We start from the raw sequence: 16871 nt of genomic DNA, 5'->3' as shown, positions 1-16871 counted from the left end.
GTGAACAGAGTGGAGGTAACACAGGACCATCTGATAACTTCCCATGCATTGAAAGTACAAGATGATTTGATTATTTCATTCAAAGGAGTAAAAACTTCTGGAACCAACAGAAAGACTAATTAAATACCCCAGAAATGGCAAGGACAGCTTTACAGAGGATGTGTTATCTGAGCTTATTTTTTTAAGAACAAGATTTAATTGAGAAGACAGTTTATATACAGGAAAGTGGAAGTGTGGAAAAAGAACAAAGAAATGATGGAAAATGACATGGATGAGGTAGCCACTGTAGAATCATACCGAATCAGGATGGAAATGTGGACAAAGACCGATCATGAAGGGTCTTATGTGCCATGCTCTAATCTTCAGACTTGATCTGTAGGTACAGGAGAGTCACTGAAAAAGGTCTGATCAGATGATCAGAGAAAAAACATCACACAATATCTACTTAGGAGGGAGTACTTTAACAGAATCATGGAAAATAGATAGGAGTTGGCAAGATGGGAGGCAGGAGGACTAAAAGAGACCATTCCAAAGGCCACTGCTAGTGAGGCTGGGAAGGAAAGTCAAATTCAAGAAATATGTAGGAAATGTAATTGACAGAGCCTGGTGAACAATTAAAATGTAAAATATGAGTAAGAAAGTCAGACTGAGTCTAAGAGTTTGACAACTGATGTGGTACCTTTTACCAAGACTAGAAATAGAGAGGCGGAATTTTGCAGATTTCAAAGTCGTGTTCAATATGAGCTTTTGAAATTGGATTGTATTTTCCAGTAGTTATACTTGTATTACATTTAAATGCTTCCCTTCTACAAAATAGTAAACAAAGAACAGAAAAGTCATTTTTCAGGGTGAACATAATTTTACTGTCGACAGCAGTATTCTGTGGGGATGGTAAGAGATCACAAAATAAGGTCAATTGGCATGTTTTGACTTACATACCTTTGTATACTAAAGAAAATGAATACAGTAAGATTTTTCAATCCCTTGATAATAGCAATATGTATGAATTATATTTCTTAGTGCATTAAGAATTCTCAATTCATGTTGACATAAAATAATTCATTATCTTAAAAAGATAGAAGTTTATCTTTATTTTATGTTGGATATGAGAATCCTTTCTTATTTATATGCATTTGGGGAGCAAAATGTAAATTTATATGAGCATAGTTTTCATTTTTAAATTCTCACAAGTTAGTTGTTAATCTGGCATCTATCGGTACTTGGAGAACAACTAATAAGCTCCAAGTTACTAACTCAGGAATACTAGATTTATAATAGCCTGTGCCCAGACTGAAATATGGACTCTTAGTATTCTAGCATATCCCATGTGCTCTAGATGTCATTTTTCACAATTTGAAAAGATGGGATTACTGGAATCTCACCACAAGAGAATCTAACTTGAAGTAGTAGAAGTGATATGTTGGAGCACGTCTTCTGTCTTTCGCTTGTCAGAATCCCAGACTGAACATGTAGCTACTGCTTCATGAAACATTACCTCGAGGAACATAAATTGCTTCTGGTACCACATATGACTTCCCTTTGGAAACATTCTCTCCCTTGTCTGTCAGCCTGTGGATGTCTCTGGACTGTACTTAGGAAACCCTTAGTTAGTTATTTGTTAATTGGGCCGAATGGCCCCACTAAACTGATGGGAATCAGGGTCTTTTCAGTCTCCCCTTTCCCTTACCTATTTGATTTCCTTTACTAGTGCCTTGGGGAGAGAGGTGTGTCTTCACAGTTTCCTCACCAGAGCAAGCTGAGTCATTGGATATTAAAGAAAGACATTTCAAAAAGAGAGAGACACCACAATGTTCTACCTGGTGATGGTTCTAAGGGCCAGAATAGGCCAAAACCATTTTGGGGATAAATAAAACCTGTGGTGATTTTAATTCAGATTCATTTGCAACTCAGAATCAATGACTGTCATGATGGGATGTATTTAGTTAATTCTTTAAGGACATTTTGTATCCTGTTCACAAGCTTATAGTCATCTTGACACTTGTCAGAATTCTTTTTTTTTTTTTTTTTTCTTGTTCAGGATTCCTAAATGAGCTATGCTCTTTAAATAAATCCATTTTCGTTAGTAGGAAAAAATCGAAATAAAACAAAACTACAAGAACAAACAATATATAAAGAAGCAACAATTTAGGAACACTAGAAATCTTACACTGAGAGGAATTTTTGTGTATTTTTTAAAAATATTTTTATTTATTTATTTGACAGAGATCACAAGTAGGCAGAGAGGCAGGCAGAGAGAGAGAGGAGGAAGCAGGCTCCCCACTGAGCAGAGAGCCCGATGTGGGACTTGATACCAGGACCCCGGAATCATGACCTGAGCCGGGATTTAACTCACTGAACCACCCAGGCGCTCCTTTTGTATATTTAATATATGTTGATATTTCATATTTTGATTCATCACAAAGAATCAAAGACCAAAATGTAGAACTTTAATGAACTATGATTGTACTGAAACACAGTACATACTGATTTTATTACTGTTCTTAATTCTTCCTACTTTTGTAGGCACTTTGTTGACCCTGTACTATTTGCCATTCCCTTTTATTAAACATATCTTGAGTGCCTACTGGAAGGAAGGTATTGGGCAAGGTGCAACAATTCTCTGTGGTAGAATGGCAACAAATTACATTATCAAATTCAAAGTTTCCAGCTTTTAATAGGGAACACTAAGTGCCATATACACAGAAGTCACTTAATAAGTATTTTTTGGCTTGGACAAAATTGAATAATGACAAATGGCCATGTAGGTGTTATGGGAATCATCCCAGGAAACAAAATGTCTTTGTTGTTGCTGAGAGAGTTGAAGCAAAACACGGCAATGACTAACTTGTTCTAAGATATATGTGTAACATTCTATTTATGATACATGATAAGCAAAATTTTATTAGTATCCTGATCTTCTTGAAGGGATATCCTCCACCATTTGATTTTGCTCTTAATATTGTAAGTTCATGTCCTTATTAATATCACTGTTAATATCCAGATAACAGGAGTGAAGACAATGTAGCTTATTGCTTAGATGGTTAACTCCAGTGAATACAGTTAGTATCTTTCCTGAGTCTTTAATTATTATCATTTATCATTTTTTTCTTCTTAGAATAGCTGAATAAGGATTGCATTTAGCTCTGGTTTCTCTCAGAAGCAGACAGTACCATGTGCATTGACTTCAGAAGTCCTATCAGGAGGCACTGGAGAGGAGATGGCTAAGTGACCCAGTGAGGGAGGGGAGCCAAAACAGGGTACATATATTAGTTATTGAGTGAAGACTACTGGGGTTTGGTCTCCTCTCCCACTGACGTCCTCTAGGAAATGGGTGTGGGACATGCCTTAGAGTTGTCTCCACTAAGAAGGAGAGAAAGCTGAGTTCTATTTCCTCCAACTCCCATCAGTCTTTGCTTGTTCTCAGGAGTATGAGCTTCTCTGCACTTCCAGTCTGCCCTGCACAGCCAGGGAAAGCCCCCAGGCAGAGAATCAAAGACTAGTGCTGCAGAACCTCATGCCAGGTAGAACAATTGTGATTGCCAAGGGCATATAGACAAAGAACTGGCAGCAGATGTGACATTGGTCTTCTGTGGATATATACTATTTTAAATGTGGTTAATATAGTCATTTAAATATCAAACTTTTTACTTGAAATCATTATCTAGTATACTAAGAGTGATGGATAGATATTTCGCACAGTACTTGTGTTAAGACAAGTTATGTCCTTAACTTTCCTGCCACCAGACCTAAACACCTGCTTCAATTTATTTCCACACTCTTTCTATTCACTCCTGATATAATCAAGGATATTCCCTCCTCCTCCTCCTCCTCCTTCCTTCCCTGTATGCATTGTCAGTCCCTTAATGCATGCACTGCCTACCCAGGAATGTTCCTCTGCCACCAATTTTTTTTCTCTCTACTCCAGTCCCTCCATCTGTGTTGCCATATGCTCAGACATCTTCCACCTTAAACAAGCAAAGAAGTTTCTCTTCTCCCTCACCTTCCTCTGTTGTTAGTGTTCTCTTCCTCTTCGCAATCAGACTCCTCAAGAGTTGTTTCCAATCCCTCTAGCCTTTTCCTCTTCTCTCACTCTGTGCTGGCCTCTGTGCACATTTTTTCCTCCACTGATGCCTCCGAGGTCTCCAAATGCAGTAACTATTCAGAGCTCCGATTACTTGATTTCGCAGCAGCAGGTAATGCCCACCACTCTCTTCTTCATAAGGGTTTAAATTGACTTAGTAACACTCTTTAAAAAAAAAACTATTTAAGAGAGAGTGAGTGAGCATGAGCAGGAGAGGCAGAGGGAGACGGAGAGTCTCAAGCAAACTCCGCACTGACTGCTGAGCTTGGAGCCCCACGTGGGGTTTGATTTCACCACTCTTGAGTTCATGACCCTGAGACCATGACCTGCATAGAAATCAAGAGTTGGATGTTTCCCCAAATAAGCCACCCAGGCTCCCTGCCTTTGTAACGCTCTTACCTCTCATCTTCGGGCCACCATATTCTCTTCTACTTTGGATTCCACTATTTTTCTGGATTCTCCTTCCTGGCTCACTTCCTGGCTCATTTTCTTTTACAAAGTGTTTGTTTGTTTGGTTGGTTGGTTTTGATTTTGGGGTTTTTTTTGTGCCTCTTAATCTCCTTTTTCTATTTTGCACATCCCTCTACCCACCTTCCCTCCGGCAACCACCAGTTTGTTCTCTGTTTTGAAAGTCCGTTAGGTCTTGTTTGTTCATGTTGCTTTTTAGATTCCACATAAATGAAATCATATGGTATTTATCTTTTTCTTTTTGATCTATTTCACTTAATATAATACCTTCTAAGTCCATCCATGCAGTTGCAAATGGTCAGCTCTTTCTTTTTTATGGCTAATATACTATTACGTGTGTGTGTGTTTGTGTATACACTAATATTTATTATATGCATTGGTGGTATAGTGGTGAGCATAGCTGCCTTCCAAATATATATTATATACACCATTACACACACACACACACACACACACACTCTCTCTCTCTCTCACACTCTCTCTCTATATATACCACATTTTCTTATCCATTCATCTGTTGATGGGCACTTTGGTTGCTTCCATATCTTGGCTCTTGTAAATAATGCTGCTGTGGTCTTACAAAAATACTGTAGGGAAATACATTTATATTGCATTAGTATGGCATCAAATTAAATAACCTAGAAGAAATGGACAACTTTCTCGAAAGATTCAAATTACCAAAACTAACACAAAAAGAAACAGAAACTTGAATAGACTTATATAAGGAAAGAGATAGAATTAATAATAATAATATAAAACTTCCATCAAAACAAATCACAAGCTTATATGGCTTCACTGATGAATCTTACTGAACACTTCTAGGAGAATTCACACCAATGCTTCATAAATTCTCCTTAAAAGAAGAAGAGAATTCTCAGCTCATTCTATTAGTCCAGTATTACTCTGAAACTAAAATGAAACAAAGACCTTGTAAAAAAAAAACTGTAGACTAATGTGCTTTGCGAACACAGACATATGTGTGCTCAAAATAATACTAGCAAATTAAGTACAGCAACATATAAAAAATTAGGCACCAAAACCAAGTGAGTCTTATCCCAGGAATGCAAAGTTGTTTTAATACATGAAAATAAATCGGGGTAATATACCGTAATAATAGGAAAAAGGACAAAGAATTCATGATCATATTTATAGTTCATAAAACGTATTTGGCAATATTCAAGACCTCCTTATTCACCTGTTTAAAAAAAAACTCTCTATAAACTTGGAATAGAAGGGAATCCATTTATATGAAATGTCCAGAATAAGCAAATCCATGGAAACAGAAACTGAATTGCTAGTCGTCAGAGCGTGGAGGGAGGGAAGATAAGGAATCTATGCAGGGTTTCTCTCTGATGATAAAAATATTCAAAGTTTAGATAGTAGTGACGTTGTACAACCCTATCCTAAAAACCACTGAACTGTATACTTTAAAAAGGTGTGTTTTATATTATGTGAATTACACCTCAGGAAAGCTATTATAAAAAGGAGACTGTATGTGTGAATAGGTAGAAGCAGTGCTACTACAGAGAGATGATGGTAGCTTTAACAGTATTAATGGATGGACACCTCGGTGGCTCAGTCGTTAAGCCCCTGCCTTCAGCTCAGGTCATGATCCTAGTGTCCTGAGATTAGGCTCCGCATTCGGCTCCCTGCTTGCTGGGAAGCTTGTTTCTCCATCTCCTGCTCCCCTTGCTTGTGTTCCCTCTCTCATTGCTCTCTCTGTCAAATAAATAAATAAAATCTTTAAAACAAAACAAAACATAAAGCAACAGTAGTAATGGAGAAGAGGTGAGAAGTTGTTGGATTATAGGTATCTTAGAGAGCCAACCAGACTTACTGTTGAAAACAGTGAAGTTATGGATGAAACTAAGGTTTGTGGCCCAGAGCACTGGAACAACAATTTGATACAATAGGGATTCATTAGTGTGATTGATTTAGGAGAGAAAAATCAGTTTTGTTTGTGATATGATGAGTTTAAGAATCTATCAGTCATTTGGAAACGTCAATTGGCCAGTTAGGTATAGGAGCCTAGACTTCAGAAGAATGCTCTGACTCAAAAAAGAATTTCAGGAGTCCTTGAAGTAAATCAATCAAGAAGTATGAATAAAGAGGACCAAAAACTGAATGTTGGGACATTCCAATATTAACAGGAAGCTGGTATAGGAGTCAAGCAACCAGTAAGGCTAGAATAAGATCAAGAGATTGTGGTGTTCCAGAGACTAAGTGAATAAAGAGTTTCTAGGAGAGGGAGCCTTTTCTTACATATTCTGATAGCATATTACATAGCATAGCATATACATATTACATATTACATAATAATTAGTAATTGTGTATTTATTTGATTTTGCATAGTATCTCTCTTCTAATGCTATAGCATTGTGATAGCAGAGGCTGTATCTACCTTCAATGACTGAACTAAGAATGATAATTCATTTGTTCATTAATTTGGCAAAAAAAATCTATCAATTATGTATCAATATCAGTTCTGTGCTGTGGCTTTACTTTTCTGAGCAAACAAAAGTCCCTGTCTTCATGGAACTTACTTCTAGTGGGAAGATATAGACAGTACTATCTAACAGAAGTCTCTGTGATGATAGAAATGTTCATCCTGGCTATCCAATGTGGTAGCAGTAGTTGGATGGGGATAAAATATGGCTAGTATAACTAAGGAAAGAAATATTTTATTTTAGCTAATTGAAATTATATTTAATTAGCCACATGTGGCTTGTGTCTACCCTATTAGTAGAAATAGGCATTAAACAGTAAACATAATAAGTTAATGAACATATAGAGCCAGGGAGAAATGTGAAACAGTTGCAGTTTAAAATAGGATAACTAATGAAACGTTGAATACTGCATCAGGGACTAATTATGTACTATACAGTGACTAACTGAACATAATTAAAAAAAAAAAAAGCTAAAGAAAATAAAATAAGATTTGAAGAAAATTTAGGGGGCACCTCGTTAGCTCAGTTGGTTAAGTTGGTTAAGCTTCCAACTCTTGGTTTTGGCTCAGATAGTGATCCCAGAGTTGGGAGATAAGCCTGGAGTCAGCCTCGGCTCTCTGTGTGGAGTTTGCTTGAGATGCCCTCTTTCTCTCCCCTTTTGTTCCTCTCCCATCTCTCCGTTCGTACATGCTCTCTCTCTCTCTCCAAAAATAAATAAAATCTTAAAAAAAAAAAAAAAGGTGGTAAGATGGACCTCGTCAAGGTGTATGATTTCTAGTCATCTTTCATGTTTTATGTTTAGTTTAATGCCCTGGCAATTCTACACAACTGCTCATTTCTAGGCTTTACACATCATTTGTACCAGTTAAGCAAAAGGGCTAATTTCAGTATCTTTTAACATACTACTTAAAAAAACAACCCAGACTTTATTCTCTTGATTTCTACACTTTTCTTTTCTCATTATCACTTTCTTTTTTTTCTTCTGCTTTAACCATTGCAACATCTTCCAAACTGGGTACATTGTCATCACTCTCCTCTGATTCAGTTTTCCCTCTGTTAAAATGTAACATAACAGTTCTAGTATAGTATCATTGCGGGTAAGATTCTCCTGAAGTCCTTCAGTGATTGCCCTGGGGCCACAGAAAGAGATATAATATTCTCAACATTCTGGTACACTGGGTCTCTTTTGATACATCCTCTCTTTCTTTACAAACTTCCTACCCCATATTACCCCAACCTGCCTACACATATTAACTGTATTCATGAACCAGACTGGACTATTTGCAAAGGATTTTTGAAAGTGAGTTTGGTATATATACACAATGGAATATTACTTAGCCATCAAAAAGAATGAGCTCTTGCCATTTGCAGTGATGTGGATATAACTGGAATATATTATACTAAAAGATATGTCAATCAAAGAAAGACCTAAATGATTCCACTTATTGTGAAATTTAAGAAACAAAATAGAGGAACATATGGGAAGGGGGGAAAAGGAGAAAGGGGAACAAATCCACAGGAGACTACTAATGATAAAGAACAAACTGAGGGTTGATGGAGGGAGGTGAGTGGGGGATGGTAGATGTATGGTGAGTATTAAAGAGGACACTTGTGATTGAGCACTGGGTGTTATATGTAAGTGATGAATCACTGAATTCTACTCCTGAAACTAATATAGCTCTGCATGTTAACTAAAATTTAAATAACAATTTAATTTTGTTGTATGCAGCATTACCTAATGAAGAACAGTGTTTTTTTCCCAATTAATTTAAGCCTTCTTTTTTAAAAAAATATTTTATTTACTTATTTGACACAGAGAGAGAGAGATCACAAGTAGGCAGAGAGGCAGGCAGAGAGAGAGGGGGAAGCAGGCTCCCCGCCGAGCAGAGAGCCCAGTGTGGGGCTTGATCCCAGGACCCTAAGACCATGACCTGAGCTGAAGGCAGAGGCTTAACCCTCTGAGCCACCCAGGCACTCCTAAGCCTTTCTTGAAATTATTTACATGCTCATTTTAGATATCCTTCAGGGCCATTTATTATTTTTTTTCTATGAAGTATTTCAAACATTCCAAAGAGTACAGAGAATAGTATGATTTATCTGATGACCAGTTTCATCAAATCTTAGAATTTGCCAAAATTAAGATCAATTTTAAAAAAAGGAAAATAATAGAATACATTAGAAACCATTAGAAACCCCCTCTGTAACCCTGAGAAGGTTATTCCCTTCCTCTCTCCCCAGTGATAATTGCCTTTCAAATCCTGAATTTGATGATTGTTCCTAAAGATCACACCTGTTGTTGTTGTTGTTGTTGTTGTTTTTCTGATGCTTTTATTTTCATTGTTATTTATTTCTCAAAGAGAGGGAGAGAGAGAATGCAAGCAGGGGAGTGGCAGGAAGAGGGAAAAGCCGGCTCTCCTCTGAGCAAGGAACCTGATGCGGGGGACTAGGTCCCAGGACCCTGGGACCATGACCTGAGCTGAAGGCAGACGGCAGAAGGCAAGGGCTCTTAGGCATCCTAGAAACCCACCTTTACTACATGCAGCCCTTATTTCTCCTCAACTACTTATTATTAACCTTCTGGTGTTTTTGCCTTGAAAAAACCTATATAGAAGATTCTCTTCTGCATATTTTGCTGTTGGCATGTCTAAAGCCAAGAATTTAGCTTACCAACAATTATTTTGAGGTAACTCATGGTATACATTTATGTTAAAAGCCGCTTATTGTTTGTTCAAAAATTGAATTTTGGTTTCCACTGAAATAGTGTTTTCCATTAATATATTCTTTTCTTTTGCTTCAGATAACCTACCCCAACCTTCAGCAAACAGCACCTTGATCAGTTAGTAGCTGTTAACACTGAGACCAGAACCTTCCAGCAAAAAAATTATAACTCGCTGAAAGCTCAGATGATGATTAGCATTTCTTGGCAATAAATTATTTTTAATTAAAAAAATAAATTTTATTCACTGGGATCCAGTTCCCCAGGCTTTCAACCTCCCTGTGTCAATGGATAATTTGGGCTCTGTCTTCACTAATGACAGTACTCATTCTGCGATTCATGGTATTTGCAGTGTAGGTGAAATATCTTGGGAAAAGGTTTACATTCTACATGAACTATAGTTAGAAATTTTTTGTTAAATATAGGAAACCTAATATGGGGCAGACATGTGCTAATAAGCACTGGTGATTGGACAGTGGACAGAAATGACATAGTCCTTGTCTTTTTCTTGAATCTGAATCCTGGTTGGGGATACAGACCAAACATAAACAAAACCAGAAAGTGAGTAAAATAAGTAAATAAGTAAATAAATAAATAAATAAGGCATGAAAATAATGGTAAATTCTAAAAAGTCCTATGAAAAGGAAGTGTCAGGGAGAAAATAACCAAAGCAGACTTACATTATACAGGGCCATAGCGAACCTCTGCTCCGAGGAGAGGACATTTAAAGAGCAACTTAAAGGCAGGTAGACAATCAACCCAGAAGACAAACGAAAGTGGCAGTAGCCAAGGTGGAGGTCCCCAGTCAGGACATTGTAAGGTGAGTCCACTCCATGGGATCAGGATTTGAGAAGGTCACTCACAGTACTTAAAGTGGAGAGTACTCACTCCTCCGTGAGTGAGGCTGCCGCCAGATTATTAGTACATTTCTTTAGTCTGTGACAGACACCTGTCCCATGGCTCCCAATATTATAACAGGTATTAATTAGCAACACAATTTAACCCTGTTCTAAATCCATATGGGGAAACAACAATTAACCAGAAGATACTACGGCCTTCGACAGATTAGTGTCACAAAATCCCCAAATCTCAGAAATGCTTAAAATCTTCTTTCTTCTCTCCTGCCCTTCCCTTTCTTTCTTTTCCCTTCTCTTCTCTTACGGAAAGCCAAATCATAATCAGACGTAGCATTTTGAAAATAGAACCTTAGGAAACTGTGTTAGATGTACCAAATATCCGTAGTCCTCACCCTAAAATATTTTACTAAGTCATGTTGATTGTTGACTCCTCTGTTGCTATAACCAAGAATCACTTTCTCAAGTCTCTTAGCTATTGGGTATTCATGGTCAGTGTTTGTCTTGCTGATTTTCCTTTTCTTGAACTTGCATAGCTGGAGAATATTCCTTGCAACGCCTCCATTCTTTCACTGTGCTTATGAAGTTGATAAACCATGAAATCCTTTATTTAAGGTAATTTTGCATATCTGTGTTCTGTGTCTTTAGGTGTCGCTCTTAGTGCTTAGAGCTTTGAGGGTAATCTTATTTTTTCTCTTTGGATTCTGAGCTGCCATTTCCTTGCAGCCACAAGGTACTGATAACAACCTTCCATACCCTTTACCTGCCATTCGGCATATAATGGATATTCTTCATATCCTCAGCATGAATATATTCCCACATTTTGTCATCTCTCTTCTCGAGTTCTGCTACTTCAGACTAAGGAGAGTAATTTCATTTGCCTCTATTTTAGGTGAAGACTACCTCAGCATTTCCATTTTTCTTCACTGGAACATTTTAAATCAATATCTATAATAACTAAAGTTTTATTCAATTGTTTATTGAGTAAGGGTGGCAGTATTGATTTGGTATGAATAAGAGGAAAAAGCAAACAAACCTGAGTCCCATTTTCATAATTTCTTTCTAATAGCGTATATAATTCACGTCTAGGACCAGCTACATGATTTGTGGGACCTAGTCCAAGATGCAAATGCAGGGCCCTTTATTCAAAAGATAATTAAGAATTTTAAAAGAGAAAAACAGGACACTAAAGCAAGCTTGGGGCTTTTCCAAGCACAGAGCTGTATGAGACTGCACAAGCTACAATGCCCACGAAACTGATTTTCTGGGCAGGTCTTGGGGGGCAGCTGGCAGCTGAGGGTAAAATTTATAAATATATTTATTTCCCAGATGAGTTTTATGATAGAATTTCATGAAAATAGTTTTAAAAATAAAATAGAATAGAAAATAATAAAGCTGAATAAATATATTTATTTGGAGCACTGTATTTTTTTGGTGCAGAGTATTAGGATGAATACAGTGAATAGAAATACTTAGTTAATGAGAAAACACTTTTAGCTTTGGTTTTCCCTTAGGGCTTAGGAGCCAGATTGCTTGGGTTCTAAAACCTGGCTGTATTCACTCTACCAAGTGTGGGTCATTAAGCACACTTCCTTACCTTTCTGTATATAGATAAGTGTACATGTAGATATTGAGATAATAACAGAGAAAGAACCTATCTCATAGGATTGTCATGCAGATTACTATATTTCAAGACTTTGAAGCCTAAGCATTCAAAGTCTGCTCTGTTATTTCAAAATCCTTTTTGCTTTTTATTTTGGTCGTATTGGATACAATATACCCAGACTTAGTTTACTCTCTCTTTTATGGTTCTGAATTAGTGTCCAGTACAATATGAAAAAATATTTTGTGATATTTCTTCTGTAGAATTACAAATTTGATAATAAATGAGACACTCAGTTCATGATGATAGAAATTAATGATGTATTTTTTTTTCTATAAGTACGTTGGAAGAATTATTCTTTTCAAGTCCTTTTGAGCCTTTCCTCCATCACTATTTGGCTTACTTAAAAGATCTAAATCATGGGGTTAAAAGAGCAGTTCAGGGGTGCCTAGGTGGCTCAGTCATTAAGCATCTGCCTTTGGTTCAGGTCATGATCCCAGAGTCCTGGGATTGAGTCCCACAGGGAACTCCCTGCTCAGTGGGGAGCCTGCTTCTCCCTCTCCCGCTTCATCTGCTTGTGCTCCCTCTCTCGCTGTCTCTCTCTGTTAACTGGGTAATTTGTTTTTTAATTTTACTTATTTATTTGATAGAGAGATAAGCAAATAAATAAATAAAATCTTTTTAAAAAAGAGCAATCCAGTTAATTGTGTTACAGTTAATAAGTTACATAACATTTGAATCTAATTCAAGTAAATCTTTACATTTCATGCATTTGTAAATACCTTTAAAGACAAGTTTGTATGGAAATAATCCATTGTGATTAATGTCTGTTAATTGCTTTTATTTTTATGTCACTGAATAATGAAGCTTTTTATGTTAATCTGAATTATATTTATTTCCAACAAATAACAATTCATTTCTGTGCTTTATTGAGAAGATGTACTAATTTACAATCTACAAACTAAACCTCTACCATCATGAAGTACCATCTGAAATATGTAGTTTAAAAACCAGATTTAGCACTATATCAAATAGCAACCATACTAACTGCACTTTATTTTTAGTACTGGTAGTAAATTTATTGTAAACTAGTTCAGTTAACACAGACTCTGAGAAACTATTAATTCTCAGAAATATGTTTAAGACAAAATGCTCTAAATCAGGTATAGTTTCCAAGTAAAAATGCCATAATGCTTCCGGGAATTTAGCATTTAGGATTGTGAGAATCTATGAAATAATTGGGCATTATAGAAATTTTTGTTGTTTGTGAAAGTTGAAAAGAAAGTAAAAACCAATATTCTTAAGTATCACAGAGCTTTCTAGTCATTCCATGTACTTGACCCCTCTCTTTCAGTGGCTTTCATTATATATTATCTATATTTAATCTCTTTTTCTCGTATCAGACAGTATTACTGAAGTCTTCACTAACATCTACGTGACCAGTTTTGGCCCTGTCTCAGATACAGATATGGTGAGTTTTTCATTAAATAGTATTTTTACTTCATATTATGTTCCCATTATATGGGGGGAGGTTAGAATAAGAAAATATTTTTAGTGTTATAGAACGATGTGTCTGTCTCATGCCTAATCGATCCAAATACTTGGAGACTTAAGGATACTTGTTTCTGTCAGTGGTACACTATTCTTCCTTGAGTGTTTATATTAACCCTTCCCATTTTATATTCTTTCAGAGTTTGCCTATGTAGCTACAGTGTGGTAAACCGTTAGTGAAATGCAAATAATTATATCACTGAGAACCATTTTCTATGATTGAAGGACCTGCTTAGACTTTGATAAGTAAAATCTGTATAGTTTCATAGACAACCACTCCTTGCACAGTGTGCTCATGGTCAGTGCTATAAATGCAAAACTTTTATTGGAGGTGGGGTCCTTTTCACATTCCCTAAACACATACAACACCTACATGCTTACCTAGTAGGCATATATAACTCAATCTAAAGAAAACAGAATCTTGACATTCTTGGATTCCATGGAATTGGTATTTACTTTACTCTAAAATGAGTTGGGTAAAGAGGGGGAAGTTGGTCTCTTGGGTTAGAAACTGGCAGGCTAGAAACATCATAGATAATTATCAATTAAGCATCAAAATTTTAGTATTTGGTTTTCCTTTTCTATTGCTAACGATAGCTCTCAGGAATAGAAATTTTTGTTGAAAGACTCTACCCACCTTCCTTATGGCCCAGAAAGTGAAAGTTCGAGGAAATGCCCTTATACTTTCTTTGCCTGGTCATCCTCTATCATGTCACTTTTCCCCAACTACCCCCCTTCTCTGACAGCCCAAGGGGAAGGACGCAGAGTTTGGTGGCTTTTCACTGGGATAAACACACAAAAACTAAGTTTTCCTTGAATGCAGGCATCAGTAAACATAGCCAATATATGGGACCTCTTTACCTTTCCTTTAGGAAGCAGATATGCCATTTCTATCATTGAAAACATTTGCTTTGTCTTCTGCCAGAGACTCTTCTCCAGCTTCATGGTCCTTTTCTTACATTGACTTGGATGGCTCAAACTGTAAGGTGGCACAGGGGTAATGACCCCCAACTTTGGTGACTTGGTTGATACTAAACTAGCAGGTCTTTGAAGTTCTTTCAGATTCTAATATGAAGATTTAAGTGTTTCCCCCCCCCTCCTAACTCTTAGCCTTAACCACAATTCCACAACAACAGAAAAAAATCCTTTCAACATAATCCTTCCTCCTCTTTTGTGGTATCTTCTTTTGTGATCTGAAATATTCATCTGCTTCTTTCCGTAGGTCAGTGTTAAGTGTACAGGAACTTAAAAGGTGACGGAGACATATTTAGTAAGAATATGTATTCCAAACACTATTAACTGAAAAGACAATGTATTTGCTCTGTTTGTCTCCGTAGAATCTCCCAAATATTAGAAAGACACAGCGAGAAAGAGCACCTAACCTTTATGTGGAGTCAATGAGAATTAGAATTTCATCTGACACTGAAAAACTAGCAAGATCGTATATACATGTTTCTTTTATGGTTACCTTTGGTGTATTATTACCAGCCAAAACAGAAAGGCAAATAATATAGGACCCAAAATATCATAATTTCCAGTGTTGTCTATCTTGTGTTGTGAATATTATTCATTCACAACATTGAGTGTTGTGAATCTATATTGTGTTGTGAAGTTTCTCAGTTACCTTTAATGTTTTGGGTTTTATTTTTAATTTTTTTTTCAAAGGGATTTATTCTACCTAAAAACTCAAAAATAGAAAACCATATACTTCTCTTAGACATATGAAATGTTTGTTTTCTGGAGATTTTGGACAAACTCATATATTTTTGGCAAAATGTGGAAGGTGACTTTTTTCCAATGGTGACAATGGATTAGTCTAATCCTCTTTGTTCTGATCTTATGGTCGATTACTAACACATTTAGAAAGCAGGTAGCTTCAACTCAAAATGGATTAAAGACTTGAACAGAACTACTGAAACCATAAAACCACTAGAAGAAAACATGGGAGAGAAGCCATTTGACATCAGTCTTAGTAATGGTTTTTTTGGATCTGAGATCAAAAGTAAAAATAAAGAAGTGGGTCTATATCTAACTGAAAATCTTTTTCACAGCAAAAGAAACCATCAACAAAATGGAAAGGCAACCTACCTAATGTGGGAAAATATTTGCCAATCATATGTCTGATAAGGTGTTAATAACCAAAATAAATAAAGAACTGACACCACTCAGTAGCAAAAAAAAAAAAAAAAAAAAAAATACCCCTAACAATCAAATTTAAAAAAGGAAGACAAACCAAACATTTTCTTTTAAGATTTTATTTATGTATTTGACAGACAGAGATCACAAGTAGGCAGAGAGGCAAGCGGGGTGGGGGTGGGGGAGCAGGCTCCCCGCTGAGCAGAGAGCCGATTCAGGGCTTGAACCCAGGACCCCGAGACCCTGACCTGAGCTGAAAGCAGAAGCTTAACCCACTGAGCCACCCAGGCATCCCCAAACAGACATTTTTACAAAGAAGATATGCAGATAGCCAGCAGACACATCTCAGGCACCAAGTACTACCAATCCTCAGGAAAATGTCAATCTTTAACACCATGAACTAGCACCTCATACCTGTCAAGTATGGTTGTCATTAAAAAGACAAGAGATTAGTGTTGTTTATGATGTGGAGAGAAAGGAACACTTGTGCGCTGTTGGTGAAAATATAAATTGGTGCAGCCTCTATGGAAAATGGTAAGGTTTCTCAGAATTTAAAAACTCATTTTTTTTTTAAGATTTTATTTATTTATTTATTTATTTGACAGAGAGAGAGCAAGAGAACACAAGCAGGGGGAATGAAAGAGGGAGAGGGAGAAGCAGGCTCCCCACGGAACAGGGAGCCTATGAGGGACTCAGTCCTAGGACCCTGAGATCATGACCTGAACCAAAAGCAGACATTTAACTGACAGAGCCACCCAGGTGCCCCCAAAAGGGAACTATTATATGATTCATTAATTCCATTCCTGGGTATATATTCAAAGGAGATGAATACAGGATTTCAAAGAGATTTCTGCACTCCAATGTTCATTGCAACATTATTCATAAGAGTCAAGATATGGAAACACTATATATATTATACAGATATATACATATATAATTCATATATTATATATATGAATATCTTTGGTCATGGGAAAAACCTAAAATCTGCATTTGTGACAACACAATGGACCTT

At 36.7% G+C, this 16871-nt stretch overlaps 1 protein-coding gene across 2 annotated transcripts in view; it reads left to right on the top strand.

The window, feature by feature from the left end:
* The window catches only part of GABRA2 (gamma-aminobutyric acid type A receptor subunit alpha2), a 122067-nt gene that overhangs the window by 38713 nt on the left and 66483 nt on the right, over positions 1-16871 (top strand). For both annotated transcript variants that reach the window (XM_013062707.2, XM_004764910.3), the window contains exon 4: positions 13573-13640. In XM_013062707.2, the coding sequence (XP_012918161.1) occupies positions 13573-13640 (68 nt within the window). The remainder of the gene's footprint in view (positions 1-13572; positions 13641-16871) is intronic.

Source organism: Mustela putorius, unplaced genomic scaffold (assembly GCF_011764305.1).
Source record: "Mustela putorius furo isolate JIRA1106 unplaced genomic scaffold, ASM1176430v1.1 tig00000430_pilon_pilon_pilon, whole genome shotgun sequence".
Classification (NCBI taxonomy): domain Eukaryota; kingdom Metazoa; phylum Chordata; class Mammalia; order Carnivora; family Mustelidae; genus Mustela; species Mustela putorius.
This window is presented reverse-complemented; position numbering and strand designations above follow the sequence as displayed.